Raw genomic sequence first — 26,652 nt, 5'->3', positions numbered from 1 at the left:
CTTTCGAGGCCCAGGGGACGAGGCCGCGTCCCCGCCCACTGCCATCTCCATCCGGCCTCCAAAGCATCAATGAAACGGTCAGGAGGCGAGGCAGTTCTGAGATTTGTTTTATATGGAAGAAAGGGAACTGGAGAAAGCGGTCTTCTCTGCTAAAAAGGCGTCTCTCGGGGAGGGGCATGAGAGCAGGGGAAGCGGTGGACGAGAATTTTCCTCAGCGCCGGTCTTCCCGTGACGCTCCACTCGTTCCCCTCGCAGCCCTCTGCGCCGTGCCTTCTCTCCTCGCCCGGCTCATCTCTACTGCACCCTATCCTTGAATGACACAGCCCGAAATGTCTACGTATTGGGCTGTGCCTCCGTTTCGCCGCCTCGCTCTCCGGGTCTCTAGGCGCTTGAATGGCTGTTCCACTGCTTGCCCTCTCTTCTCGCCCCCGCCTCCCGCACGCCCTTTAGGTGGAGGCTGTTTCCCCATCTGTTCCTACTAACTAGGGGGGCGGCTGAATCTAGGCGCTGAGGTAGTGAGAGCTGGGAGTCAGGCAGTGGGGACCAAGCTTTGCAGGACGTCCCCAGGGCTATGCGCCCCACTGGACAGTCGGCCCCCACCACCCCGTAGATTCCTACGGTTTTCCCAGTCCGGCTTCCAGGGTGCGCACCCTCTGGTGGTCACTTTGAGGAATATGTTCCTGGAAGCCCGCAGGGTCCCGAAAAACGGGCTTGGGAGAGGAGAGTATGAAGACGGGACCTTATGACCTCCTCTGGGTCTGCCTGTACGGGCATCCTCCCCAGTTTAGGAGGAAGCGATGCTTAGATGAGTAAACACAGAAACTGCCCAGGTCCTGGTGTCTTAATAAAGAGAAAGAATGTCTTGTCACCAGGTCTGGGTCTCTTCAGTGTCCATGAGGGAGGTAGGACTGTTGTGGCATCTGAGTTGAGGCAGGAGTTTCCAAGTCTGAGGCTTTATACTGGGCAAACTCTAGATCCTGGGCTGGCTCTGAATCCTCAGGGTGGTGCACAGCCACCAGAAGTTGGTATGTGGCTGTGCCAAGGGTTGCCCCCACCATAGGAGCCACCACAGGCACCCACCACCAGCCATTACCAGCGCTGCAAGAAAAGGACAGAAGGGAGATATCATGGGTGACTGCCCTAGTCCTCCCCCAAAAGGACTGGAGGCAGTAACAAGAAAACTCCTTTAAGCAGTTCCTAGGGTGATGGACACCAGGAAAAGGGTGTCTTGGCATCAAAGCATAACATTTAGAGAGAAGGAGTCCCCAGGAGAGCTTAGTCCAGCCTCTTGCCTTAGGTATTATCTGAATATACCTGTTTTGCTAATGAGGTCACTAATGCCCAAAGAGGTAATATGGATCCCAGAACACAACCTCTAAACCTCACTTTTTCAGTGAAAAGGGTTAAGGGGGAAGGGCCAGAAAGAAAGGGAAAACTGAGACTTAGAGGGGGGACACTGTTAAGAGGCCAAGATAACTATTTAAGAGGAGAAATATTTAAGCAGGGAACCCAGGGTCAGTGTTTAGCCGAGGGAGATGATTGGAAGGACAGCACCAGGGGAGGCCATATCGCACCTGAAGACTTCAGGGCCCCAGCCAGCCAGGTAGGTGAAAAGCCGTGGGCCCAGGTCCCGGGCAGGGTTGAGTGGGTATCCACAGTTGGCACCCATGGATAGCCCGATGGCCAGGATCAGTAGCCCCACTGCCACGGGCTCCAGACCTGCAGGCACTCCCTTATTCCGTGTGTCCAGGATGGCCAAGATCCCCACAATCAGGATCCCAGTGCCCAGAACCTTAGAGTAGACAGATACAAAAGGGTTCCCATCAGCTGCCAGATACTCCATCTGCCCTCTCTTCCCCAAACAGTCTAGGCCACCACCCTATGTCATCTGACTTTGTCTAATACAGGCAGCTGTGGGGGGTGGGGGGGGCGGCAAAGATAGACCTAACCCCACATCCCATCCGACCCAGAGACTTAACAATAGGTTAGGGTCCCAGAGGGCAGAGGCAAAGGCCAGAGCTCTCCCAGGTCTTCCCCTCACACCTACCTGGTCCAGGAAGCCATTATTCAGGGACAGATAGGGAGCAGGGTAGGTGGCAAAGATGGAAGCTGTCTCCTTGGGGCCAGTCACAGTCAGGTTCCCATCTGTATAGTTCTGTAGGGCATCTGCAGGGGAAGGGAATACCCAGGATTTCCATCTTTCTCATTCAATAATGTTCCAAGGAACCCCTGCCCACACACAGATGCCCCAATGTTGTTCCCTCTGTTACCATAGTAGAGAGCATAAGTGGTTCCAGAGGCACAAAAAGCAGACAGTATCTGCACCAAGCAGTAAATAGGGAGCTTGGCCCAGGGGAGGCGTCCCAGGAGGCACATTGCCAGGGAGAAGGCTGGATTCAGGTGAGCCCCTTCAAGGATCAAGAAAAAAAAACCAATATCCATTAAGTGTCACTGCCAGGCACTAACCAGGTAACACTGCTACTCCTCCCCACAACTCTTTTTTTTTAATTCTTATCTGAAGGTATTTTTTCCATTGCTTTCAGAGAGAGTTGAAGGCAGAGAGAGAGAGAGAGAAAGAGAGAGACATGGATGTGAAAGAGACACATCAATTGGTTGCTTCCTGCACGCCCCGGGTGGGCCTGCAACTGAGGTACATGCCCTTGGCCGGAATCAAACCTGGGACCCTTCAGTCCATGGGCTGACGCTCTAACCACTGAGCAAAACCGGCCAAGGTAGATGTTAATTCTATAAGGTAGATGTTACCATTCCCATCATATAAATTAGGAAATTGAGGCTCAAGACTAAACAACTTGTCAAGGTCACACAGTGAAGCCAAGGTTTGAACCTGGGGCTGTGCTCTTTCCCCTACAGTGCTTGTGTCTCAAGGCTCCAGTCAAGCACAGTGATGCTGTGTGTTTCTGGGGAATAGCAGGTGAGGTCTGGAGCAAAGGTGAACCCCAGAAGGCTTCAGGTGGAGGACACAAGAGGGTAGCACTTACCCTTAATACCTTGCCACAGATCTCTAAGTGAGCAGAGGATTAATGTGAGGAAGGGAGATGGAGAGATACAAAAAGGGGAAGGGCTGGACTGGGCTAAAGGCATATCTCAGTCCAGGGCACTGATCAAGTTCAAGAAGATAATGTCCATGAGTCACCTTTCACCATAACCACACACCCACACTCATGTGCATATCCTACCATGTTTAATGAACAGACCCCCTCCCTCCTTACCTGAGACATTACCACCCACGTAGATGGCTACCACAACAGCCAAAGAGCCAGCTAGAAACATGGTGAAGAAGTTGCCTTTGGTTTCTCCACTGGTGACAGCCTGGGCCACAGCCCCTTGGGTGATCAGCTGGTGGGGAGAGGAGAGATGAGGAGCAGGGAACCAGGAATAGGGAGCCTGGTGGGCCTACAGGGGAGACAGACTGGGAAGGTGAGGGGAGAAGCCAAGAGAGGTGCACAATGAACAAATGCGAGGGATCGGCAAGGAAGGAAGAAAAGCAGAGAGAGGGAAGGGAAAAGAAATGAGAGAAGTGAAAAAAAATTAAAGAAAGGGAAGGGGGCGAAAGATGAAAAGGGACAGTAATAAAAATCAGTAAGTAGAAGAATACAAGAGAAAAGAGGAGGGCGGAAAAGATGGACAGTTGAAAGGAAGCAGGACACCAGGAGAAAGATAAGAACACCGGGGGGGCACCAAAAGCTTTTGCCCACCTCCCATTACCTTCCCCCAATTACCCTGCCTACCATGAGCACAAACACAGCCAGAAACTCTGCCAGGCACTGTCGGGCTAGGAGGCTGCGGATCTGGATCCAGCCCTTGACTTCTGCCAGAAGCTGAATATAAGCCATGGTGAGGACACCCTGTCTCTGGTCACGGCTCCCTCTGTCTGCACAAGCACACTGCTACTTCACAGATATGCCTGCCAGGGGCAAAGATAAGGAAAAGACTTTAAAACCAATTACCTCAGCTCTGGACTGGCAGCTAGTATTTATGCATATGTATATGGAAAATAGAGATAACAGGAGAATGTCCCCGTGGGTAAGCTCTGTGCATCACCAGAGCCTGGAGTTTGCCCAGTCTTCTTTGTCTTTCATCCCCTTTCCTCCCAGGAGTAGCCTCTCCCTACGCTGACAGATTGGGGCGAAATACTGGTGCCCCAAAGAGTATGGTGCCCTGACTCAGACTGTGTGGTAGGATTCCAGAGAAGCCCACCCAGGACCACCTCGAAGACCCAGACCCATGCAAGGCACCAGCAGGGAGCCACTGTGCCCCACAGGCTTCTCCCTTTGCATCCAGTAGACGTGGGTGAGTTTCTTGGATTTCTGGACCTCCTTGTTTTAAGGTAAGAGTCTGCCTTTTTTTTTTTTTTTAAATATATCTTTATTGATTTCAGAGAGACGAAAGGAGAGGGAGAGAGAGAGAGAGATAGAAACATCAACGATGAGAGAGTCATTGATCGAGCCTGCAATCCGGGCATGTGCCCTGACCGGGAATCGAACCCCCATCACAACCGCTGAGCCACGCCCGGCCGGGCTGCTTTTTTTAAATCCTCCAGGTGGAGCTAAAGGTTAAGGGTTGAGAGACCCTAGGCTAAAGATAAGAATTGAGATAACAAAGGACAGGAGGGGAAAAAGGATGGCTGCTTTTTAACTTTGGCTTTTCAATTGGAATCGCTTTCTGAGTATCTGAACAAAACCTTTTGCTGGACAGATGAGAGTCTAAACTCATTTGGCTCGAAAGATAAGGGGCAGCTTCTCTCTCCCTACTAGGCCTCTTAAACGACCAGGGCTCTTGGGACATAAAGGGCAGGGTAACAGGTCACTAGCCGAACAACTGGAGACCAGAGTAGTAGGATGAATTTTTCATCTGAGGTGATGGGAATATTAGGCACCCCTTGTATGGACAGACACAATAAGGGGAACTTCGGGTAAAGCTAGCTAAGTCTGGAGGCTGACAAATAGGGATGCCTCACTTGGGAGTGGCTTTGTGTAGAGTGGAATCCACTTGTCTGAGCGGAGTAAATCCATCGTTACAGTGCCCAGCCATCATTGTAACCGTTGTATGTACTCCACACCCTGGGTATTTCCCGGGTGATATGGAACCTGCCCTACTATGGTTCTCAGACCACAGGACAGCCCAGACTAGCAGGGATGGCTGTAACTCTCGGCTCAGAATTTATCTGTTTCTCCATCATGGGGAACCAGTCCATAGTACCTTGAGATAACCACTTTTGGGATGCATATTCGCCAACTAGGAGAAATTGGGCCTGAGTCCTTCAAGCTTCTTTTGCAACTTAGCCTGGCCCCATTATAAAGTGAGAAATGGAGAGGTTTGGCCACTTAAGGGCACCATTAAGTTTAATACTATCCTGCAGTTAGACCTGTTTTTGCTGTTCCCAAGGGAAGTGGATGGAGGATGAGGCCTCCTGAGATCGATGTGTCTTTTCCATGCAGCCAAACCTTTGTGGCTCTCAAAAATGAACCTCAGCTATGCACTACCGATAAACTAGAACTCTGTAATTGCTACAGAGCCTGAAAGAAAAATATAACTAAATGGAAAGAAACATTCCAAAAATGATTGAATGAATGAATTTGTCAGTCCTATGCCAACATTTGACAATCCTTGAGGTATTAAAAACCACCATCCTTGTTTTACAAATAAAGTCTTTACAGGGCCAGAGGTGTGGCTCCAGAACATCAAAGCCCACTGAATCCTTTTTACCTTCCCCAAACCTCGCCTATTCAGCTCAAAAGGCTTACAGATAAAGCTTCTAGGAGGAGCTTACATTTCTTTCCCTGTACCTTTGAGAAGCAAATACCTAGTCTTCTTCAAGAACTCTTATCTGAGTCCTAGACAGTTTGCTCACTGGTTAGAGCATCAGCCCATGGGCTGAAGGGTCCCTAGTTCTCTCATATGGATGTGTGTGTGTGTGTGTGTGTGTGTCTCCACCTCCCTCCCTCCCTTCCACTCTCTCTGAAAAGCAGTGGAAAAAAGTATCCTGGGGGGGGGGGATTATTAAAAAAAAAACAAAAAAAACCCACAGAACTCTTATCTGAGCCATCTTTTAAAATGCAAGTTTCTGGGAGGTAATCTTCATTGAAAGAAAATAAATTAGCCATCTGAGCAGATCAGTTAACTTGTTTCAGCTGTTAAACACCAATCACTAGGCAACTCTTTTTTTAAATAATATTTTTATTATTTTTAATCCTTACCCGAGGATATTTTTTCCATTGCTTTTCAGAGAGCGTGGAAGGGTGAGAGAGAGACAGAAGCACCTATGTGAGAGAGACACATCGACTAGTTGCCCCAATAGGGGCTGGGGATCGAGCCTGCAACAGAGGTCCTTGCCCTTGGCAGGAATTGAACCCAGGACCCTTCAGTCCACGGGCCAACACTCTAGCCACTGAGCCAAACAGGCCAGGGCAGCAAGTCTTAAGTTCACCTACTTTTGGCCTTGTATTACAAAATAAGCTAGAAAACAGATTTGGATAGTTTCTTCAATAAGTGGTGCTGGGAAAATTGGACAGGTACATGCAAAAAAATAAATAAATAAACAAGACTGCCAACTTACACCATACACAAGAATAAACTCAAAAGGGATAAAACACTTAAATGTAAGTCACAAAACCATAAAAATCCTAGAAGAAAACATAGGCAGTAAAATCTCAGATATCTCACAGAGCAGTATTTTCACAGATACATAGCCTACGGCAAGGGAAACAAAGGAAAAAATTAACAAATGGGACTACATCAAACTAAAAAGCTTCTGCACAGCAAAAGAAACCACCAACAAAATGAAAAGAGAACCTACTGTATGGAAAAGCATATTCACCAATGATATATCTGATAATGGTTTAATTTCCAAAATATACAAAGAATTCATACAGCTCAACACCAGGAAGACAAAACAATACAGTTAAAAATGGGCAAAGTACCTGAATAGATACTTCTCCAAAGAGGACATACAGATAGCCAGTAGACACATGAAAAATGCTCAAAGTCACTAATCATCAGTGAGATGCAAGCTAAAACAACAATGAGGCATCACCTCACACCTGCCAGAATGGCTGTCATCAACAAATCAACAAATGACAAGTGCTGGCATAGATGTGGAGAAAAGGGAACCCTAGTACACTGCTGGTGGGAATGTAGACTGGTGCAGCCACCTCAAAATACCATCACATTGGGGATTAAGTTTCAACATATGACTCTGGGGGACAGGCTACATTTAGTCTATGGCAAGGATCTCTTGTGAGGAGAAATCAAGAGAAGGAAAAAGTCTAAGCTCGGTTCACAGATGAAATGGGGTGGTATGTGGATAAAAACCAAATAGTACTGCCACACTGTGACCCCAGTGGTGAGGGGAAATTCTCCTAGTGAAGAGATTCGGACAGTACATCTGGTCATCCACTTTGTGTGGAAAGATAAAGTGAGAATATACACAGTCATAAGAGCAGTGACAAATGTTCTGGTTAGTTGGTCAGGAGCTTGAAAATACAAAAAGTGGGAGATCAAGGACAAGAAGTTCTGAGGATGAGATGTCAATGGACCTATAGGAGTAGTCTTGAAGTGTGAAGATCCAAGTAGGCAGGATGAGTCAGCCACTATTTGTCATCAGCCACCTAGTTTTAAACAATGGATACACTAAATGGAGTAACTAGTGGTAGGAATAGAGGCATGGACCCAAAGCAAAGGTCCGACTCCCCCAGGCTCAACTAGCTACTGCTGCTGCCAATGTCCAACCTGCCATTAATAGACACCAACACTAAGCCCTGGATATGGTGCTATTCCTTGAGAACAAGCAGCCACTTAGGGGCAAGTTGGAGACAGTAGAGTCTATCACTTTTGACTGGCATTGACACATATTCTGAGTATAGGCATACCTCATTTTATTGTACTTCACTTTTTTGCACTTCACCAATGTTGCATTTTTTACAAATTGAAGGCAGGACCAGCAAAAAGGTTACAACTGGCTTTACTGCAATACTTGCTTTATTGCAGTGGTCTGGAACTGAATGCTGAGGTATATGCCTGTATAGGTTTGCCTTTCCTACCCATAGGGTATCAGCTAGTAAGTACCACTCCCCAAGGATTTACAGGGTACTTGACCCATCAGCATGAGATACACATTACATTACTTCAGACCAAGGGGATTTACATTATAGTAAAGGGGGTGTGGCAGTGGGCATGTGACCAAAGGGTCCACTGGCTTTATACTGCCCCATTCAGAGGCCACCAGTATAATAGAGCAGTTCAGTGGCCTCTTAAAGACACAGATGAGGCGCCAGCTTCAAGGTGAAACTCTAGGAGAATGGGGCACTACCCCCTAGAACATGATATATATCCTAAATCAACAACCATTGTATAATTCTGTGTCCCCAACAGGTAAAATATGTGGACCTGGAAATTAATCACATTAATCTAGATAGCAATCAAGTGGCCCCCACTTATTTTCACTCCCAGTGAACCATATGGGAAATTTCATTTTGCGGTCTAGATGTCCTGAAAACCAAAGATGTAATGCTTCCTCCTGGGATCGAAGTAAGAATCCCTTTTGAACTTTGGGATCTTCAAAAGAACCCCTTTTGAACTTTGGTAGCAAGAGGCAAGCGGACAAGAAAAGGAGTCATCACACTGTCAGGAATGATTGACTGTGACAGAAAAGGGAGGACTACAGCTACACATGGGAGGCAGGAAGAGTATTTTGGCATTCAGGTCATCCACTCATGATACGCCCATGCTGTTTTTCATTTGTTTGTTTTTTAATCTTCACCCAAGGATATTTTTTTCTTTGCTCTTTAGAGAGAGTGGAGCCCGGCCAGGCGTGGCTCAGCGGTTGAGCGTCAACCTAGGATCCAGGTGATTGGGGTTCAATTCCTGGTCAGGGCACATGCCTGGGTTGCAGGCTCGATCCCCAGTGGGCATCATTGCTGTTTCTATCTCTCTCTCTCCCTCTCCTTTCCTCTCTCTGAAATCAATGAAGATATATTTTTTTAAAAAGTACAGAGAGTGGAAGGGAGGGAGGCAGGGGGAAAGAGAGAAACATCGATGTGAGAGAGACATCGATTTGTGGCCTTCTGTATGAGCCCCAACCAGTGCCAGGGATCAAACCTGCAACCCAGGTATGTGCCCTTGACTGTGAATTAAACCCTCGACCCTTCAGTGTGCAAGCCAATGCTCTAACCACTGAGCCACACTGGCCAGGGCCCATACTCAGTTTTAACAGTTAATAGGAAAATAGAGCAGTCACAGTCTGAGATGGGCGTGGTAACCAAGGGCACCCTCAGAGTTGAAGTTCTGGGTCATCTGACTATCCAGCTGTCTAGACCACCAGAGGTGCCCGCCAAAGGTGAGGAAAATCTAGAATCAGTGGTGCAGAAAGGCGACTAAGAAGCCATCAGAGCCTCAAAACCAACTGTAGCAATGAAGGCCATAGACTTTCCAACTGAAGCTTCTCTTGAAGTTTCCCCAAGAAATAAAACCAAATATAATGCCATAGAAGTTTTTCCCCACTGGGTAAACTAACCAGCAGAAGTATGGGCCTGAGCAGTGCAAAGTGGTGAACTGTAGACATCACAGTGCTTCCCCCAGATCCTTTCTTTAGGGTCTTGCGTGTTTCCCAACTGTTAGGAAGATCAGTTGCTGATGGCTCACAGCTGCCTTCCTAACTGGAAATTAACCTCAGTCACTCGGAACTATCTTGCCTTCTCTCAGAAGGTTTCCCACAATGATTGCCTGGTTTAAGGATACAATGTCCTGGCCCCTTTGCCTTAATTTGGAACAACTGAGAATAATTATCTCCATTCCAGAGCTCCTGCAGTAATTCCAGGATCAGCTGAGGACTCAGCTGCAACCACAGTGTCAGCTACTCGCTGTTCGATCCTGTTTTCTTCACTTCTCTATAGGTAGATCTCCCAAGAGCACTCCCAAATAAATCTTCTGCCTGAAACCCTCCATATGAGAGTTTATTTCCTGGGACACCCAAGCTAAGACACTTAGTCTTCCCAACCCTACATATTCTTTCCATTAGCCACCCTCCTTGAGCCTTTCAGGCTGAAGGATACAAAAAGTCACCATATCCCTCCTCTCACTGTCTATCACTTTAAAGATAAGTTTTGGCCCTGGCTGGTTTGTCTCAGTGGTTAGAGTGTCAGCCAGCGGACTGAAGGGTTCCGGGTTCGATTATGGCCAAGGGCACGTAACTTTGGTTGCAGGCTCAATCCCAGGGCACATGCGGGAGGCAACCAACTGCTGTGACTTTCTCACGTTAATGTTTTTCTTTGTCTCTCTCTCCTTCCCACTCTCTGAAAAGCAATGGAAAAAATTATCCTCAGGTGAGGATTAAATAAGTAAGTAAATAAATAAATATAAAGGTAAGTATTGCCCTGGCTGGGTGGCTCAGTTGGTTAGAGCATCATCCCCCACACCAAAAGGTTGTGGGTTTGGTTCCTGGTCAGGGGACATACCTAGGTTTCGGGTTTGATCCCCGTTCGGGTGCATACAGGAGGCAGCTGATCAATGTTTCTCTCTCACATGGATGTCTCTCTCTCTCTCTCTAAAAATCAATAAAAACATATCCTTAAGTAAGGATTAAAAATAAATAATAGCCCGGCCGGGCGTGGCTCAGCGGTTGAGCGTCGACCTGGGATCCAGGCGATCAGGGTTCGATTCCTGGTCAGGGCACATGCCCGGATGCAGGCTTGATCAGTGACTCTTATCATTGATGTTTCCGTCTCTCTCTATCCCTCTCCTTTCCTCTCTCGGAAATCAATAAAGATATATTTAAAATAATAATAATAAAGATCAGTTTTATTTCTGTAGTTTCTAAAGTAATATATGTTCATTATCCTTATACCACATTCATGTTTCCATGTGGAAAAACTACTATTAGACCAGATTCTCAACCAGGAATACTGCCCCCTAGCAAAAACTTTGAAAACTTGTGGGGGCAAGATTTTTGCTGCTTCACAATGATGGTGGGGGAGTTCCTAATATTTAGTGATCAGAATTAAGATATACTAAACATCCTGCAAGACACACAACAAAGACTTATTCTATGTCCTACCAGATGTACATATTGGTGAAAAGCTTGTTTATGACGATGAGCTTAGACTTTGTTTTATATATATACACAAAGTATTTTTTATTTAGCAGTTTTAATGTCTACTGAATCTTCTAGGAATGCAATCATCATGTAAATTGAGGAAAGACAGTATTTTATTTTGTTTAGAAATTTAGCAAGAGCCAGTCACCATTTCAGAAAAACCTGTTAACTAAGGCTACATTTTCATGGCATTCGGGTGGCTATATGACATACCTATATTGGTCAGGATATTTCATTATGGATTCTAGTTGTGCCTAAGCATTTACATACTGAAAAATACTGTTTTCTATAAATTACTTTCCTTTTATTTCTCCTTTATAGAAAATTTAAGAGTATATACACAGCTCCGGCTGGTGTGGCTCAGCTGGCTGAAGTATCGTCTTGTGCACTGAAAGTTGTCAGGTTCAATTCCTGATCAGGGCACATACCCAGGTTTTGGATTCCATCCCTGGTCAGGGTGTGTGCAGGAGGCAACTGATCAATATTTCTCTCTCTCCCTTTCTTTCTCTAAAAGTCAACATTTAAGAAAAAAAATTATAAAAAAAAGTATATACACACACATGTACATGTAATTGTGTGTATAGATAATGTTATCAATAAATTACGTTTCAGGATACTAAAGAGCTTTACAATTTTTGTGTGTAAAAACACACACAGCAATGGTGGGAATCCTAGGAAGATAGCAGCTGCAATGAAAACCTAATTTTTGATCCCTGGCTGGTGTGGCTCAGTTGGTTGAGCATGGTCTCATGCATCAAAAGGTTGCTGGTTTGATTCCCAATCAGGGCACATGCCCAGGTTGAGGGCTCGAGCGCCAGTAGGGGTATGCAGAAGGCAGCTGGTTGATGTTTTTCTTTCCTCCTCCCTTCCTCACTCTCTAAAAATTGATAAAAAATTAAAACAACAACGAAAACTTGTTTTTGGATTTTCTTGAATCCAAAAAGGTAGGACAAACAGACAGCAAATCAAAAACTAATTAAAAACATTTAGACAGAGGAAAAAACAATGATAAAAAAACAGAATAGAACTAGGTGACAACGTATACTTTTAATCCCTGTAATACAAATGGGTAGGGACATCAACAGCTATCAGAACTGTATAGCATGTGTTGGTGGAAGAAGCAGAAAAAAGCAATAGGGTATCTGATAGGCCCAAGAACAGGAGAACCCCAGTATGCCCCTCTGATATTCCCTAGAAAGTTCTGTAGGTGAATTTCAGAACAGCTGAAACTGGCATGGATTTTACTCCTCCACAGTATGTGATTTTTAAGAAGCCTAGAGAAGATGGTCTGAAGGCACTATATATAGCAGTCAGGTTGCCATGAACTTTTAAAACTGACACTCCTGGTCTCCATTCCAAAACAGGGCACCACATTGAGATGAAAATGCTTGTCAATGTCTACAAAAAAATTTACTAGGATTATGATAGAAATTGCATTAAATCTATAAATTTGGGCAGAATTGCTATCTTAATATTAACTGTTCAAATTCATGAATATGGTATATCTCTTTTATTTAGATCTTTTTTTAATTTTTAATATCTTTATTGATTTCAGAGAGAGAAAGGGAGAGGGAGAGACAGAAACATCAATGATGAGAGAGTACTGACTGGCTGCCTTCTGCACGCCCCCTACTGGGGACCCAGCCTGCAACCCAGGCATGTACCCTGACTAGGAATTGAACCGAGATCTCCTGGATCAAAGGCTGATGCTCAACCTCTGAGCCACGCCAGCCAGGCTATTTAGATCTTTAATCATCTCAGCATTTTTTGCAGTTTTTTTTTCAGAGAGTGGAAGAGAGAGATAGAGAGAGAAACCATCGATGTGAGAGAGACACGTCAATTGGTTCCCTCCCACACGAGCCCTGACCAGGGCTGGGGATCGAGCCTGCAACCAAGGTACGTGCCCTTAGCTGGAATCAAACCCAGAACCCATCAGTCCATGGGCCAATGTCTAACCACTGAGCCAAAATGGCTAGGGCTTTTGTAGTTTTCAATGATCAGCTTTTGCACTTTCATCCAAATTATTTTATTCTTTATTATGCTATTATGAATGAAATTGTTCCTTTAATTTCATATTGAGATTGTTTGTTGCCAATATATAGAAATTTCTTGTATATTTCTTATATCCTGAATCCCTGCTATACTCAATTACTGCTAATTTTTTTGTTGTTGATTCCTTATAATTTTTTCTACACGTTAGAAATAATGTAAATTGAATATACATTCCAGACCCCCAAATGATTCCATTTTAACCTTTCTTATATACAGTATATGTCTAATGTACTGTTTAATCTAGAAGTGAACACATTAAAAACAAAAAGGAGCCCAGCTAGGCGTGGCTCAGTGGTTGAGCGTCGACCTAGGATCCAGGCGATAGGGGCTCGATTCCCGGTCAGGACATATGCCCGGGTTGTGGGCTCGATTGATGACTCTCTCATCATTGATATTTCTGTCTCTCTCTCTCCCTCTCCCTTCCTCTCTCTGAAATCAATAAAGATATATTTTTAAAAAAACAAACAAAAAAACCAAAAAGGACATGAAATGTAAATGAAAATTTAACAAAAAGAAAATGAAATATACAATAAAAAATAAAAATCTAATAAAAATAAGTGACAAAAGCAAAAAAACACAAAAATATTCACAGCACAATTTCCTGAGATGATAAAGTGAAGTTTAGTGGTAAACTGATTCATACCCATGCATCCTCTCCTTTTTTTGTCACCTGAGAGGCACAAGCAATCATACAGGAATCAGCATGAAAGGGCTGCTGGGTTGAGAAGCAAATTGTTTGAGATGGGAGATGTTCTAGAACTGAGGTTTTGACTGTATAGGTTTTTGTTGATACCCCTTTCATGTCCAAGTGTCTATTATACCCCCACATTTAATCAGTTTACTTAGGTATACAACTCTAGAATGGAAATAATTTTCCTTTGGTATTGTAAAAGTAATGATCCATTGTTTTTTTCTCTAAAGATTCTTTTTTTAGAGAGAGAGGAAGGGAGAGAAAGAAAAACAACAGTGTGAGAGTGAAACATTGATCATGCCTCCTGCATGCCCCCTACCAGGGATCAAGCCTACAACCCAGGCATGTGCCCTAACTTGGAATGAAACGCACAACCTTCTGTGCACTGGACAGTACCCAACCAACTGAGCCACACCAGCCAGGACCTGTTTATTTTATATAACACTCTGTTCTGGTTTTAGGGATATATAATCTCATATTTCTAAGGACATTAAAGATTTGTCTCCTTGCTAAATTTTCATCTTTCTGTATAGTCTGTTTCTTCTAAGTTGCTTCTTTTGTTTGTATGAGTCTCCATCTTTCATGCTGGAGACTGTCCACAGATGTCTGGTAATTTCTGGCTGCATTTGTGTTTATGGGGGTACTATAAAGCTGATTAAAAATATCAATTGTAGCCCTAGTCAGTGTGACTCAGTGGTTAGAGTGTTGGCCGGTGCATGGAAGGCTCGTGGGTTCAATTCTGGTCAAGGGCACATACCCGGGTTGCAGGTCCATCCCCAGCCCTGGTCAGGGCACATATGGGAGGCAACCAATTGACATGTCTCTCTCACATCCATGTTTCTCTCTCTCCCCATCCCTCCCTCCCTTTACTCTCTCTCAAAATCAATGGAAAAAATAAATATCCTTGGGTGAGGATTACAACAATAACAACAAAATGTGATATGGGCACAAAGACAGACAAATAGATTAATAAAAGAGAATAGAAACACCAGCACAAGGATATATGTTATCTGTATGTGTATTTGTAATATTTGTACATATATAAGAATATTTTTTCCAAATAGAAATAAAACTGGCCCATACCATACTGATTGATACCATATATGACGATAAATTCCAGGTGGATTTAAAAACCTAAATATAAAAGGCAAAACTATAGAACCTGTAAAGGATAATAAAGGAGAGTATACTTTTAACCTTGGGTTAAGAGAGATTTATAAAAATATAAACAGTAACCATAAGTAAAAAGATAAATTTGGCTATAATAAATAAATTTCTATTCACCAAAAGATAACAAAGAGAATGAAAAGACTAAATTTCATTACTATATCTCCCCTCCTTTGTTCTTGTTATATGCCTCTTTAGAAAAATCCCTTTATTTTAATTTTAGTGGGATTTCCAGAGGAAACAAAAGTAAAAAAATCTGGAAGATCTGCTACTCAAAGTCATAGTACTAAAAACTTTTTTAATGAGAAAAAGATCCAGCAATGTTTGTGCTTAATTATAGTTTATCTAACACATATAAAAAAATAAAAGCACAGCCAGCAAAGGAAGAAATATTTTCCCAGGTACTTCCTCAAATTATCTCAGAAACTATCCAATCATAGTGCTCCCACACCAAGGGAAGCAGTTAACCCCTACACCTCCAAACACGCTTCCTTTTTTGGGGAATCTGATGCATCCCTGTCTAGAAATTCTCTTGGGATTATCTGTACTTAACCTATCTCCCCCAAAAGGAAAATTATTTTCTACTGGTACTTGACTCTTACTTATAAAATCAGGTTTGGAAGTAGAACAAAAAATTCAGAAACAAGGAGAAGGTTTGGGGCCAAGAAAATTTAGGAAACCCTGGATGGTGCCAGAAAGTGGAACAGCCTTGACAAAACCAAGACCAAGAAATTAGCATAAATAAAGGTTTTATTGGTCAGTCTGGGCGAATGACATACTGACATACCCCCAATTCACTGTTCCACACACCAAGGCCCTGAGGTGGCAGGAGGAGAAGCTAAGCCGATTGATGGTGAGAAAAGGGTGGGAGGTGGGAAGAACCTGAAGGCCTCTGAGGGTTAACAAGGCTACCGGGACCGGGACCAACGGCCTAGGAATAAATCCAGGATGGAAAAGGCATCATCCAGGGCTGGAGGTGTTGGTGATTCTGGATCTAAGGAAGAAAGTGATACATATAGACACACTAAATGAAAGAGACTGGGCAGAGGCAAAGGATGGGAATAATATTAAAGGGCAGAAGAGTAAGGGTTTCCCTTTCCCAAGGAATTAAAAGATGGATCACTTTAATTCACACGCTTCACTTACCATCTCTAGGATTGCCATCTGCTTCTTGACGGGTTACTGTGGTCTCTGTTCGGCCCTCACTGTCCACCACAGTCCGGCGCTCCTCTACTGTCTACAAGGAGAAGCCCCCACCATAATCCTTAACATCACCAAAGGTGAGTTCACTGGTTTCTTTACAAAGATCCCTCTGTCCAGAGCGTCCTCTGGCCACAGTTCCCTTTTACCCCTCTCCCGAACTCACCCCATCTGGCCTAGTGATCTTGGTCACAGAGACACTCTTGAAATAGGATTTGGGCTGGGGCTGCAGAACTGGGCCAAGACCCTCCTGGGAAACCTGGGAATCAAGATCTAGAAGGGCAGAGAGAGAATACAGGAAAGACTGAATCTAATGGAAAGGGAACAAGTGTGTCAGGAAGAAACTTTAGGGAGGGAGAACAGACAGAACTGAAGAACAACAGAGGGCTGGTAAATATCCTCTCCAGACTCACCCTTGTCCTCTTTGGCTCTAGAATGGGGGGTCACAGGCCACATATCATCAAACTGCAGAAGAAGCCAAAGTAGATGAAATGACACCTTTCAATCTGAAACTTGAGGACCCAAACTATTCCCAAGTTGTAAAACCACCTTTCCCCAGAAGAGATAATCCCATTCAAAATAGGTTTATTTACTCATTATTCCTCCTTCCTAGCTGTTTTATGTACCCTTCTACTAAAAAAGCCCTCCTCCCTGCTGGCGTGGCTCAGTTGATTAGAGCATCATCCTGTGCACTGAAGGGTTGCCAGTTCAATTCCCAGGCAGGGCATATACCAAGGTTGCAGGTTCCATCCCTGGTTGGTTTCTGCAGGCAGCCTATCAATGTTTCTCTCTCTCTCTCCCTCTCCTGTCTTCTCTCTCTAAAATCAATAAAAACATATCCTCGGGTGAGGAAATTAAAAAAATAAAATAAATAAATGAAAGTGGTAACCATGGTAAATTTTTAAAAAAGCCTTCATGAACTGATACTTTCCTGTCCTCCCCCAATAATCCTGCCTTGTCCAAGAATCATGTAGACCAGTGTTTCTTGTTATTTTTTGTTTTTAAAGAAAAAGCAGAACTCTCATCTCCCCCTAAAGAGAATCCTACAAGAATCTTAATATAGGAAACAGATAAATACACAAAGTGGAGGGCCCAGGATTTCACCCCGTCTGTTAGATTCCAACAAGGATTCTAGTCTCTGCACTCTCTTAGTTGTCTCATTTCAGGTTCAGATGTACTCACCCTATGAAAAGGTCTCTGGGAGCCCCAGTCTGGTGCTGTTTTTGGAGAGTCAGTTCTTGCATCACTCTCCAAGGTCCCCCCAAAGATCCTGGGTTGGCGACTATCTGGATATTTAAGCATTGAGTCCCGAAGCGTCTGTCCCTCCTGCAGTCTCTCACTAGGTGTCTCTGACTCAGGACCTGGAAGTTCTGCAGAAAGGTGGCAGGTGCTGGGGTGGGAAAGGGCTTGGGATCTTTTAACCCCCCTTGAAATCATCAGTCTTCTCACACTTCCCACCCCCAACTACTTTCTGCAGGCTCCTTATTTCACCCATCAACCCAATAGAAACCATAGGTTCTCCCTCAGGGGCAGCCACACACCGGGAGGATGGGAAGGCAAGGTCCAGGCCCCCATCTCGCTGAAGATGTTATTAAAATCCCGTACTAGGTCATCAAAGCCGAAGTTATCGTGGAAACGCATCCCTCCTCCAGGGCTGAAGCTGAAGCCGAAGCCAAATTCCTCAGGGGGTTGGGGACCCTCAAACCTCGAGCTCCCAGGGCCCCAGGTGGCTTCTTCTTCTTCTTCTTCCTCATCATCCTCATCTTCATCTCGAGTCATCCCTCCAAAAAAGGGATCTCTGTGGCTGGGGTGGAGGCAGATTGGCCACCAAAATTTCAGCACTCACTACTTAAACCATAAAATCAACTCATGGGTGGCAAAGTGGAACAAGAATAGGTGTCTGGGAAGCTGAGGTGAGGGTTAGAAGACAGGCCATGGGGGTATTGTTTTTAATCAAAGTCAGTCCTCACCTCTTGGCTCCCCCCAAACACCTCCCCTCCGCTTTTCTTCCGTGTCCCCCAGCCCCTCCCTCTCCCAAGGTCCTGCTCACTTGCTCACTGTCCTCTACCCCAGAGCCCCATTGTCTTCCCCACCCGGGCCCTGTTGCATCACCCCAGACTGGAGAAAGGCTTAAGCTGTTTTTCCTCCTCTTTTAACGACCTACTAGGTTACTGTCGAGGAGTGATCAATGTTGTGACTTCTATCCTCTGCACAGGAGTTGAAGGAGTGGGGATAGAGGATGTTTTTCCAAAAACAGGGTGTCTGCGATCAACCTCCCCTCAGAAGACCCCCCCCCCGTCCGACCCGGACCCATTCTCACCTCCGAGGTCCAGAAAAGCCAAAAAAGCCCCGAAAGAGGTCAAAGAGGCTCATTCCCGTATTGGGATTCGAACCTCCGAACCCCACCTGAGGCCCATTCACACCTGAAGAGTAGACTGCGCTACGCTGTCGGAAATTGAGCGGAGTTAGCTCACGCTGCCGGAAAGCAAACCTGCGACCCAGACACCCTGTCGTAAAACGACCGTAAGCGGGACGTGGACGGGGGCGGGGCAGACGGTCCTCTCAAATTCGCACGGTTTTCACTTTACAGCACCGGTTCGTTTGTTTTTTCCGGTAGTTGTTGTTCTGAATTTTCATTTTCCAATGATCACCCGTCTCCTAAGCCGATTCTCCTTCTTGCTGGCCAACCCAGTCCAATAAGGTATTTCGAGGGTTTAATGATAAATGGCGCGGATTAAGCGGCCTGACGGCAGCTCATTTGCACAAATAAACCGGTCCCAGGCCCACCCTCACTGCCGGCTGGCCACGCCCATAGACGACCAGTCTTCCATCTGAAGTCGCCACCTCGCCCCTTCCTCGGCCCCGTTTATTTCTGTACTGACCTGCTAAGTCTAAGTGGGATGGACAAAATTTTTATCAAGCTCCTTCTAGTACTGAACTCCCCAGACTTTAGTTGTTAGACATGGGGGCGCATGCACTTAACCTCATCTCTCCGGTTACTAAGGAGTTTGTCATAACCATAAAGGATTGTTTTAATTCTATGCAGGTTTTACCACCAGCAGAATAAAGGCTTTGTGAGAGACCAAGGGAAATCTAGTGAAGAGTCTTGGAAGAAATAATTTGGGGCTCTAAGTATCCCCCTTTCCCGATCATTCAGTGGCTTTCAAAGCCTCTCTTCCCCTCCACCCCTACCTCATCCCATCCCTGGCCTTCCTCTAGACTCCTTTTCAAGGGGTTGGGTATAGCTATGGGAAATGAAAGCACCCAAGCATCAACTACTGTAGTCTACTCCTAGGTAAACTGGGCCCCAAACTTCAGTTTTGCCTGCACACAGTACATGTTGCCCTCCTTTCCAGTTCACTTGTATGGACCCAGCTGAATTATACTTAGCCATTTCTTTCAGCTACTTCTTAATCCTCTCCATTTCCACCCAATATCCACTATCCCACTCCCTTTACTGCCCAAAATGTGCCTTAGATGTAGCAGTTTGTGAAGGAAATGAAGATTTCTGGTGGTTCTTTGCAGGCAACAGGCTGTGAAATTCTTAGGGGAGAAGGGAAGGGAATCCCCTCAAGGGCACAATACTAAATCATTAAGGTCAGAGGTGTTCTTAAAGGGTGAAGATTTCATTTTATTCCACTGCCTTCGGGGCCTGCTAGAGGAGGCCCAGTTGGTACAGTAATACTTATTCACCAAGCTGGTCATCTGCGAGACTGAGGATGTCCTAGACGGAGCAAGAATGGGCAGAGGCTGAAGGTAGAGGTTTTCTTTTTATATATACAAGACACATTAATCCATTAAATTTGAGGACACAGTACAAAAAAAAACCAAAAAACAAAAAACACTTCAACTAATCCATCTGACAATGCTGTTCATATTCATGACGCCATTTTTTGTTGTTGTTTTGCTTCCTAATAATAAAGGAGGAGACATAGGGCTGTTGGGCTGATATATATTTGGGGGTCCCCCCACCCCACCTCACCCATACACCACCAGGGTGAACAGGAGGAGAAGGAAGGGCAGGGCCCACAGCAAAGTTTCATAATCTTGAATGCAAGGGGGAAGGAGGAAAGGAAAGGAAAAAAAAAAAAAGAAAATACAAATCCTATAATACATACAACAGAGTGGGGATGGTATGGGAATGGACAGACATGAAGCTGAGTCATGGGGTGGGCCAATGGGGGTGGGGGGGCAGCGGAACTCCCCCACATTCCTCTCTCTCTTTGATGCTGTTTCCATAGTTGCCAGGCTGAGAAGCCCTCTCAGAAGATGGGACCAGGAAGGAGAGGGTCAGGGCCTCAGTTGGCCCCCCAGCTGTAGCTGTTGTAGGCAGACTTGTTGGTCTGGGGCTTCTGCGGGATGGAGCTGGTCTGGCTACGTTGCCCGCTGCCCGTCTGCAGGGGAATGGGAGGATGATGGAGAGGAAAAAGGTGTCTAGTTAGTGTGACAAATTTGTGACATCTTCAGGTGGAGATTTGGAAATCATCTTGCTCTCCCATTCCCCTTGCTTAGAAACTACTCTGAAGCTTCTTGACCACAGAAAATTTGGTTGATATAGCTGCTAGAGCACCTCTGACAAAAAAAAAAAACACCTTTAAATATGGGAAAGATGAAAAGAGGGCAAGATACCTTTAGAGATGAAATAGTGAATCAGTACTACTCATTTTCAATTCTACCTTCTCCCCCCACTGCCCCTTCTCTGAGAAAATGCAACTCTCTAGAGAATTATGGCCTCTTGGAGATGAGTGATCACACATGATTTCATTTTCACTGATCCCCAGGAAGGCCTCAATTTGGAAAGCTGTCTTTGAGAGCAAAGAACCCCTTATTCCAGCTCCCCAGCCACCTATGGTGGAGAGGTCATTTATATCACCCCATGGCTCCCCACCCCTACCAAATATATCGCATCTGTGAGCCCATTACAAGCAAGGTAATGAGGCCCCAGGCTCCAGATGCTGCCCCAAGAATCCTTTCCATTCCAGTAAACAAGTGTTTCCAGAGTTGAGGAAGGGCAGAAAGAAAGAGGGCATTGAGGAGGGGAGGACAAGAGAGGAATGGGAGGCCAGAGAGCTCAGCAAGGTGTTTGTGTTTGTGTATCCCGATTTGTGATCGTGCAATCTTTTCTCAAGTTCCCTAAGACTGTGGAGGTGAAATGGGGACTGAAAAGGAGTGGGTTCAAGCATATCATTCAGTTTCATTACCTGCTCCTCCTGCTGGCGCTGGCAACAGAGAATCATCTGCAAATATGGTAGCTGAGGCAGAACCAGGATATATGGAAAATAAAGGGACAAACTTTGACAATAGAACTCCACCATTATTAGAAGGGAAAGCTATAATGTGAGGGAAGGGGGAGGGCTGGGAGAGGTGAGAGGGGAGGTGTGACCCAGGTCTGATGGGATGAGGACAACTGTGCTATGGGAGGAGGTGGAGGAGGAAGGCAGCAAAGGGATTGGGCAAAATTAGGTCTCAATCTGGCCCCTTCTCTGACATCTCCTTTGCCGGCCACTTGTGTTATGTGCGCTTGTGTCTGTAATGTGCTGTGTGCCCATGGCTGGCGCTGGGGAGGATTGGGTGGAAGTGGTGGTGAGGAAGGGTAAGAAAAGGAAAGGGGAGGCAGTTTTAAGGGAAAGGAAGGAAGAGGAAGAGAAAGGAGAGAGGGAGGGCTATTACCTGGCCATCCTGCTGCAGGTGATGGTGGAGGATCTGGGAGTGCGGCTGCTGATGGGGGGTCAGAATGTGCATAAAGGGGGCAGGTGGGTAGGCAGCAGCTGTGGCTGGATTGATGGGCCCCCCACTTCCTAGGGCTGAAGGCAAGTTGAAGGAGGCAGCAGGAGTACCGGAATGAAAACCTTGTTTCTCAAAGGACTGCTATCCAGGAGGATGGGAGAGAGAGTAAAGGGGATCAGCAAATGAATCCTTGGGATTTGGGTCCAGGCTCTCCCACCCTCAAAAAGCAGCATGGTGTTAACAGAAAGAACACTGCACCTGAAGTCAGATATTCAGGTCTCAGTCTCAGCTCTGTGCTTTAATAACTGTGTGATCCTGAGAAAATTACTCCATAAGCCTCAGTTTTCTCAAACATAAAATAGGGATGGTACTGACCTCTCAGTTTTAAGGACCAAATGAGAGGATGGATGTGAAAGCACTTTGTAAAATGTCATACATGAGCATAGTAAAATCTGCTTACTACTCTTAGCACCCCCACCTCTGGAGTTGGGTAGAAATAGGAACTACTTGGATTTTTCCCAAAAGAAATGAGTAAAACTGAGGTATCTTGAGTGCTAAACGTCTTGGCCATGAAGTATTCCACCATAACACTTAATACTTTATATCAAACTTTTAATTATTTATGGTGGTGGGAGAAAAAAACAACAATGCAAATCTGTGGATAATTCAAATGCTTCACTTTAGTTATTTACGCTTTGCCCACTCCTTTCCCACTCTTTGTTATAGATATACTTACAAAGAATGGAATTAACTAGTTTTCCTTCATTCCACACTCATTCTCTTTGAAAGTTATGAAAATGGTGGGAGTGGGTAAGTAAAGGACCAGGACAGTTACACAATAAATCACGACACATTATAATTTTCCAATCTTCCTATGACATTTCTCATTTGTACCCCCGCTCCCTGAAGACTAAATTTAAGCTTCCTCAAGAAATGAAAGTCTAAAGATGAATCATTTTCTAGTAGAATGGTTTTCTTGACGCCTCTATTAGGACACCTGCTCACTTCTGTCACTGCAACTCTCCCTTCTCTATGTCCATCTCTTTCCACTGCTATCCAGAGCCAGGCACCTACCTGGGTTTTGGAGTACACAGAACCCGAGATATCTGGCACGCCCGTGTTACTGGAGGTGACTGACACACCTGAGAGAGGAGGAAACAGATAGGAGGATTAGCTCAACTAGCTGCCTGACCCCTCTTCCTGGGAGGAGGTAAGTGACATGTGCAGTCTTTCTAGCTATAGTACTGCAAGGGAATTTTGGTCTGTCTTTCCAGCTTCAGGTCAGTCCTGAGGGATAAGAGCTCGTGACACAAAGGCTAGCTAAGGGTTCTCTTGTCCTTTCCAGGTGTGTACTGAGTATATGTATAAGAGTGAGGTGAGTTGTTTTTTGGGGGACAAGGGAATAGCCAATTCTCACTAGCATATAGTTTTCAAAACACCTCTGTGGCAAAGCCCAAAAGGAATGTATTAAACTTTTAATGTCCATTTCAAATCAATCCACCCAAACTTCACACAGTCCTGCTCCAGAAGACAGGTAATTCTCTGGCTCTTTCTGTTCAGGAAGAGACACTCCTGGGCTCAAAATCCATGCTTTCACATCATAAGGTAAGAACTAGAGGAGCAGTCCAATTCTGCCTTGAAGAGCACTTTTATTCTCAGAGCTTCAGCTCACTTAGTCCAGCTTCTCCAGTCTTGGAGCTTCTAGGCTGTATACTTACGAGCTGGCATAAAGATCAAGTTCCATTTACACATTTTAAGGAAGGGGGGGGGGATAAGCAAAGTATATAGAAATAGGCTATGTCCTACAGTCTAGGTGAAACACAAAACCAAAATGTTATTTTAGTTTACAACTTTAGCTTCTCCCTGAGATAAAGGCTTTAATCCATACTCTGACAACTTGCATGTTTCCTGTTGAAAAACTCTCTACAACCACTACAACTTAAAGGAAACCAAAGTAATACAATTCCTCATTTTAATTTGTACTCCTTCAACTGAAATACACATACTCTACCTTCTGGGGCAAAAGGTCAAGGAGATAGGACAACACCATCGGGTAAACTAATCTAGTATCTTACCTTACTAAAGAAATTTTATGCAAAGATTTGAGGTAAAGTAACTCAAATTTAAAACTTTTAAAAGATATATTAGTTCTCATGAAATGAGATAAAATGAAACTTCAGAAAAACTTGGCATTTTAGTCTATGTCCTTGGAGCCTTCTCCTGTTAGGAGCACTCTGACAGAAGAGTTTTTTAGAAGCGCTATACTGAAGTGACCAAATCAAATCACAAATGAGGAATCCTCCATTAACCCACAATTCAGCAGCAATCCCCCTTCAAACTCCAGAACCCAAATCCTCCCAATGCCTAGGACAAAGGCAGCCGTCAAAAGTTAAGCCCACCTTAGACAGCTACTTTAGAATCTTCCCATTAGAAGTGGCATCTTAACCTGGAAACCCCTCCCACATCACAAGTCCAGATAGTTCCAGGGAGGAGCAAACACCAACTAGGAAAAAGAACAGAACTACAGAAAGCAAGCATGAGAAAATACTTCCCCGTGTCCAAAGTATCAACTCTACTTTCAAGGCACTGAAGTAAAAGACGGGGACAATACATGAACTGACAGGGTATTTTTCCCCCTTCCCTTTTCAAACCCCAGGTGCCCATCTGGCAAATCATCAGTAATAGGCCTAACTTTAAAAACAAGCTCATTTATGGAAAAGGCTAAGCTGATGAGGTTTGTATGGAAGGTTTGAGAGTAAAATGGAATAGACAGGATATAAATAGAACATTTTTTAGGGAAACAAAATGATGATTGATCTTTAGTGCAAAGCCTCAAACAGCTTGCTGATACCCCTTGGTCATCTCACACAAATGGGAGAAATGGCTAACTTGACACTCAAGCTGGGTGATAAGGAGCAATTTAGTTTCAGTGTGCCTCTACCTGGTGCCATTCTTACCAGAGGCTGGCCTAGCTAAAACCAGTTTATAGTCCAGAGGCCTTAACTTGAATAATGGCTAAAGGGACTGGAAATGCAGGGGGGGGTAAACAATTCTCTTTGTAGTAGTCTTAACAGCCTCAGTGAAAGCATTAGAGGCACTAGAAAATAACGGATTGGTTTCCCCACCTGCCCTTTACCAGTTATTAGAAAGCACCTCAGACTAGAGTTTTCTTGCTTTCCTTCCAAGAGTCAAAATCCCCCTCTATCCCTGATTCTCAAACATGATGGTCATACTAACACCATGTGGACGGTAGGGAGGAGGAAAAAGAACCAATCTCTCCCTTGGAAAGTTGGTCACACCCCCAGGGCATAATTACTCCAGAGGGCTAGGAACAAAGAAAGTAGAATACCTGGGTTTCCAATTAACCAAGAACGGTGTTCTCACTGTGCAAGTTAACTCTGTAAACAAAGGGCTGGTGGTGTACTAGTTGGATTGAGTAGGGATGAGAATTTCCACAGTCAAGGAGATGTCTAACCAAACCTCTCCCACACGTCCTTAGCTACACCCACAAGTGCAAAACACTAATAATCCACAATCCCTGAAGGGACGAAGAACAATGTTCCAGGCTAGCACAGTTTCTCAAGACTTTATCAAATCTCAACCAGCCACTTGGCCTTAGGGAACCAAATGTGGGAATTAAGCCTTGAAGATACTTCCCCAACAACAGCTCTGAACACCATCTCTTCTACCTTTCACCATGACATGACACTTTTTTTCCTTCCCCCCCTGCTTATGTCAGGGGCAGGGGAAGATCTAAATGGAAAGTGAAGAGCTATAATAAGCATGGAGAATCAGGGATTTTCTACAAATAATATTCTTTACCAACCAATCAACAGGTTGGAAACTGAAACTTTCCCCTCCCCCACCTTCATAAAATCACCATACAGAAAAGTTACCAGTTCTTTGGCTATGCTGGGATTTGATTGGAAAGGCCACCCTCCACCCTTCATCCACTGCACAACATTGGATCCTAGTGTCCAGAAAGACATGCACGGAAAGAACGCCAGAGTTAGCTAAAGAAATACCACAGTTTATTGAAGACTACAAATATTTTTGTTACAAGTTGAAACTACATGCCTTCCAGAAAACAAAAGCAACAGCAGGTGTGTGCATTGATGCTTCGGAGGTGCTGCACCGCTTGAACTCGAAATGGGTAAGACAGGGTCAGACACATGGGGGAGAGGGAAATGGGGGAAGGGCAAGTTCAAAAGCCCAGAAGGTATCCACCAACTCATTTCCCCAAGCCCCGCAGGCCATGGCCTCAGCTCAGCAGGCTCTCCTCAGTGGTCTGGTTTCTGAAACAAGACTTCAGTGCAAATTTATACACACACACAAAACATAGCCCCCAGCCTTGGGCCAAATTAGCTCTCTGCCGTCCAGAAATGCTTGTAAGGGGGTGGATATTTTCTTCCTAAAAGGAATCAAATACATAAAAATAAATGAATTTAGAGGTTGATGAGGAATAGGATGACAAGAACCTTCTGTGGGGTTGGGAACTGGGGGTTCTCAAAAGGGCTGTTACAGAAAGTTTCTGAAATCTTAAGGGAGATAAGAAGCTAAGATTTCCAGAATCAGGTATGCTTTCTCTTATTGTCAGTAACCTACCTCTTGAACTTCTTAAACTTGGTCCAGCTAAAACTTAAATCTAATACTCTTGGAACGGGGCCACTCCAAATCAAAAATCTTATAATCCTCCCCACGAGGG

General features: G+C 44.9%; 2 protein-coding genes across 32 annotated transcripts in view; both read right to left on the bottom strand.

Annotated features, from left to right (window-relative positions):
- Window positions 1-90: 90 nt before the first annotated feature.
- On the bottom strand, window positions 91-18,724 carry LOC308549257 (HCLS1-associated protein X-1). 4 transcript variants are annotated; one of them, XM_081121724.1, is made up of 7 exons: window positions 16,167-16,249; window positions 3,750-3,925; window positions 3,231-3,357; window positions 2,271-2,408; window positions 2,048-2,166; window positions 1,575-1,792; window positions 91-1,098 (listed from the first exon to the last, which is right to left on the bottom strand). In XM_081121724.1, the coding sequence occupies exons 2-7, from the start codon at window positions 3,852-3,854 to the stop codon at window positions 885-887; spliced, it is 921 nt and encodes a 306-aa protein (XP_080977850.1). In that variant the 5' UTR covers window positions 3,855-3,925; window positions 16,167-16,249; the 3' UTR covers window positions 91-884. The 4 variants fall into 4 exon arrangements, with proteins under 4 accessions (XP_080977850.1, XP_080977851.1, XP_080977852.1 ...); XM_081121726.1 differs by lacking the exons at window positions 91-1,098; window positions 1,575-1,792; window positions 2,048-2,166; window positions 2,271-2,408; window positions 3,231-3,357 and adding exons at window positions 16,387-16,493; window positions 16,634-16,685; window positions 17,403-17,590; window positions 17,762-18,024; window positions 18,541-18,701 and having other exon boundaries at window positions 16,167-16,257; XM_081121727.1 differs by lacking the exons at window positions 91-1,098; window positions 1,575-1,792; window positions 2,048-2,166; ... (1 more) ...; window positions 3,231-3,357; window positions 3,750-3,925 and adding exons at window positions 15,753-16,014; window positions 16,387-16,493; window positions 16,634-16,685; ... (1 more) ...; window positions 17,762-18,024; window positions 18,541-18,724 and having other exon boundaries at window positions 16,167-16,257.
- Window positions 18,725-19,832: 1,108 nt separating this feature from the next.
- Window positions 19,833-26,652, bottom strand: part of UBAP2L (ubiquitin associated protein 2 like) — a 42,227-nt gene continuing 35,407 nt past the window's right edge. For 4 of the 28 annotated variants that reach the window (XM_081120625.1, XM_081120614.1, XM_081120611.1 and 1 more), the window contains 4 exons: window positions 23,022-23,089; window positions 21,891-22,088; window positions 21,422-21,472; window positions 19,833-19,944 (listed from right to left, as the gene is read on the bottom strand). In XM_081120625.1, the coding sequence (XP_080976751.1) occupies window positions 19,906-19,944; window positions 21,422-21,472; window positions 21,891-22,088; window positions 23,022-23,089 (356 nt within the window). In that variant the 3' untranslated portion in view covers window positions 19,833-19,905. Of the gene's footprint in view, window positions 19,945-19,977; window positions 20,793-21,421; window positions 21,473-21,890; window positions 22,089-23,021; window positions 23,090-25,961; window positions 26,359-26,652 lie in introns of those variants that run through there. The other 24 variants (XM_081120620.1, XM_081120613.1, XM_081120609.1 and 21 more) reach the window with 7 other exon arrangements.

This window comes from Miniopterus schreibersii (assembly GCF_964146895.1).
Source record: "Miniopterus schreibersii genome assembly, chromosome: 19".
NCBI lineage: Eukaryota > Metazoa > Chordata > Mammalia > Chiroptera > Miniopteridae > Miniopterus > Miniopterus schreibersii.
The sequence above is the reverse complement of the archived record's forward strand: the minus strand, read 5'-3'. Positions and strand labels throughout refer to the sequence as shown.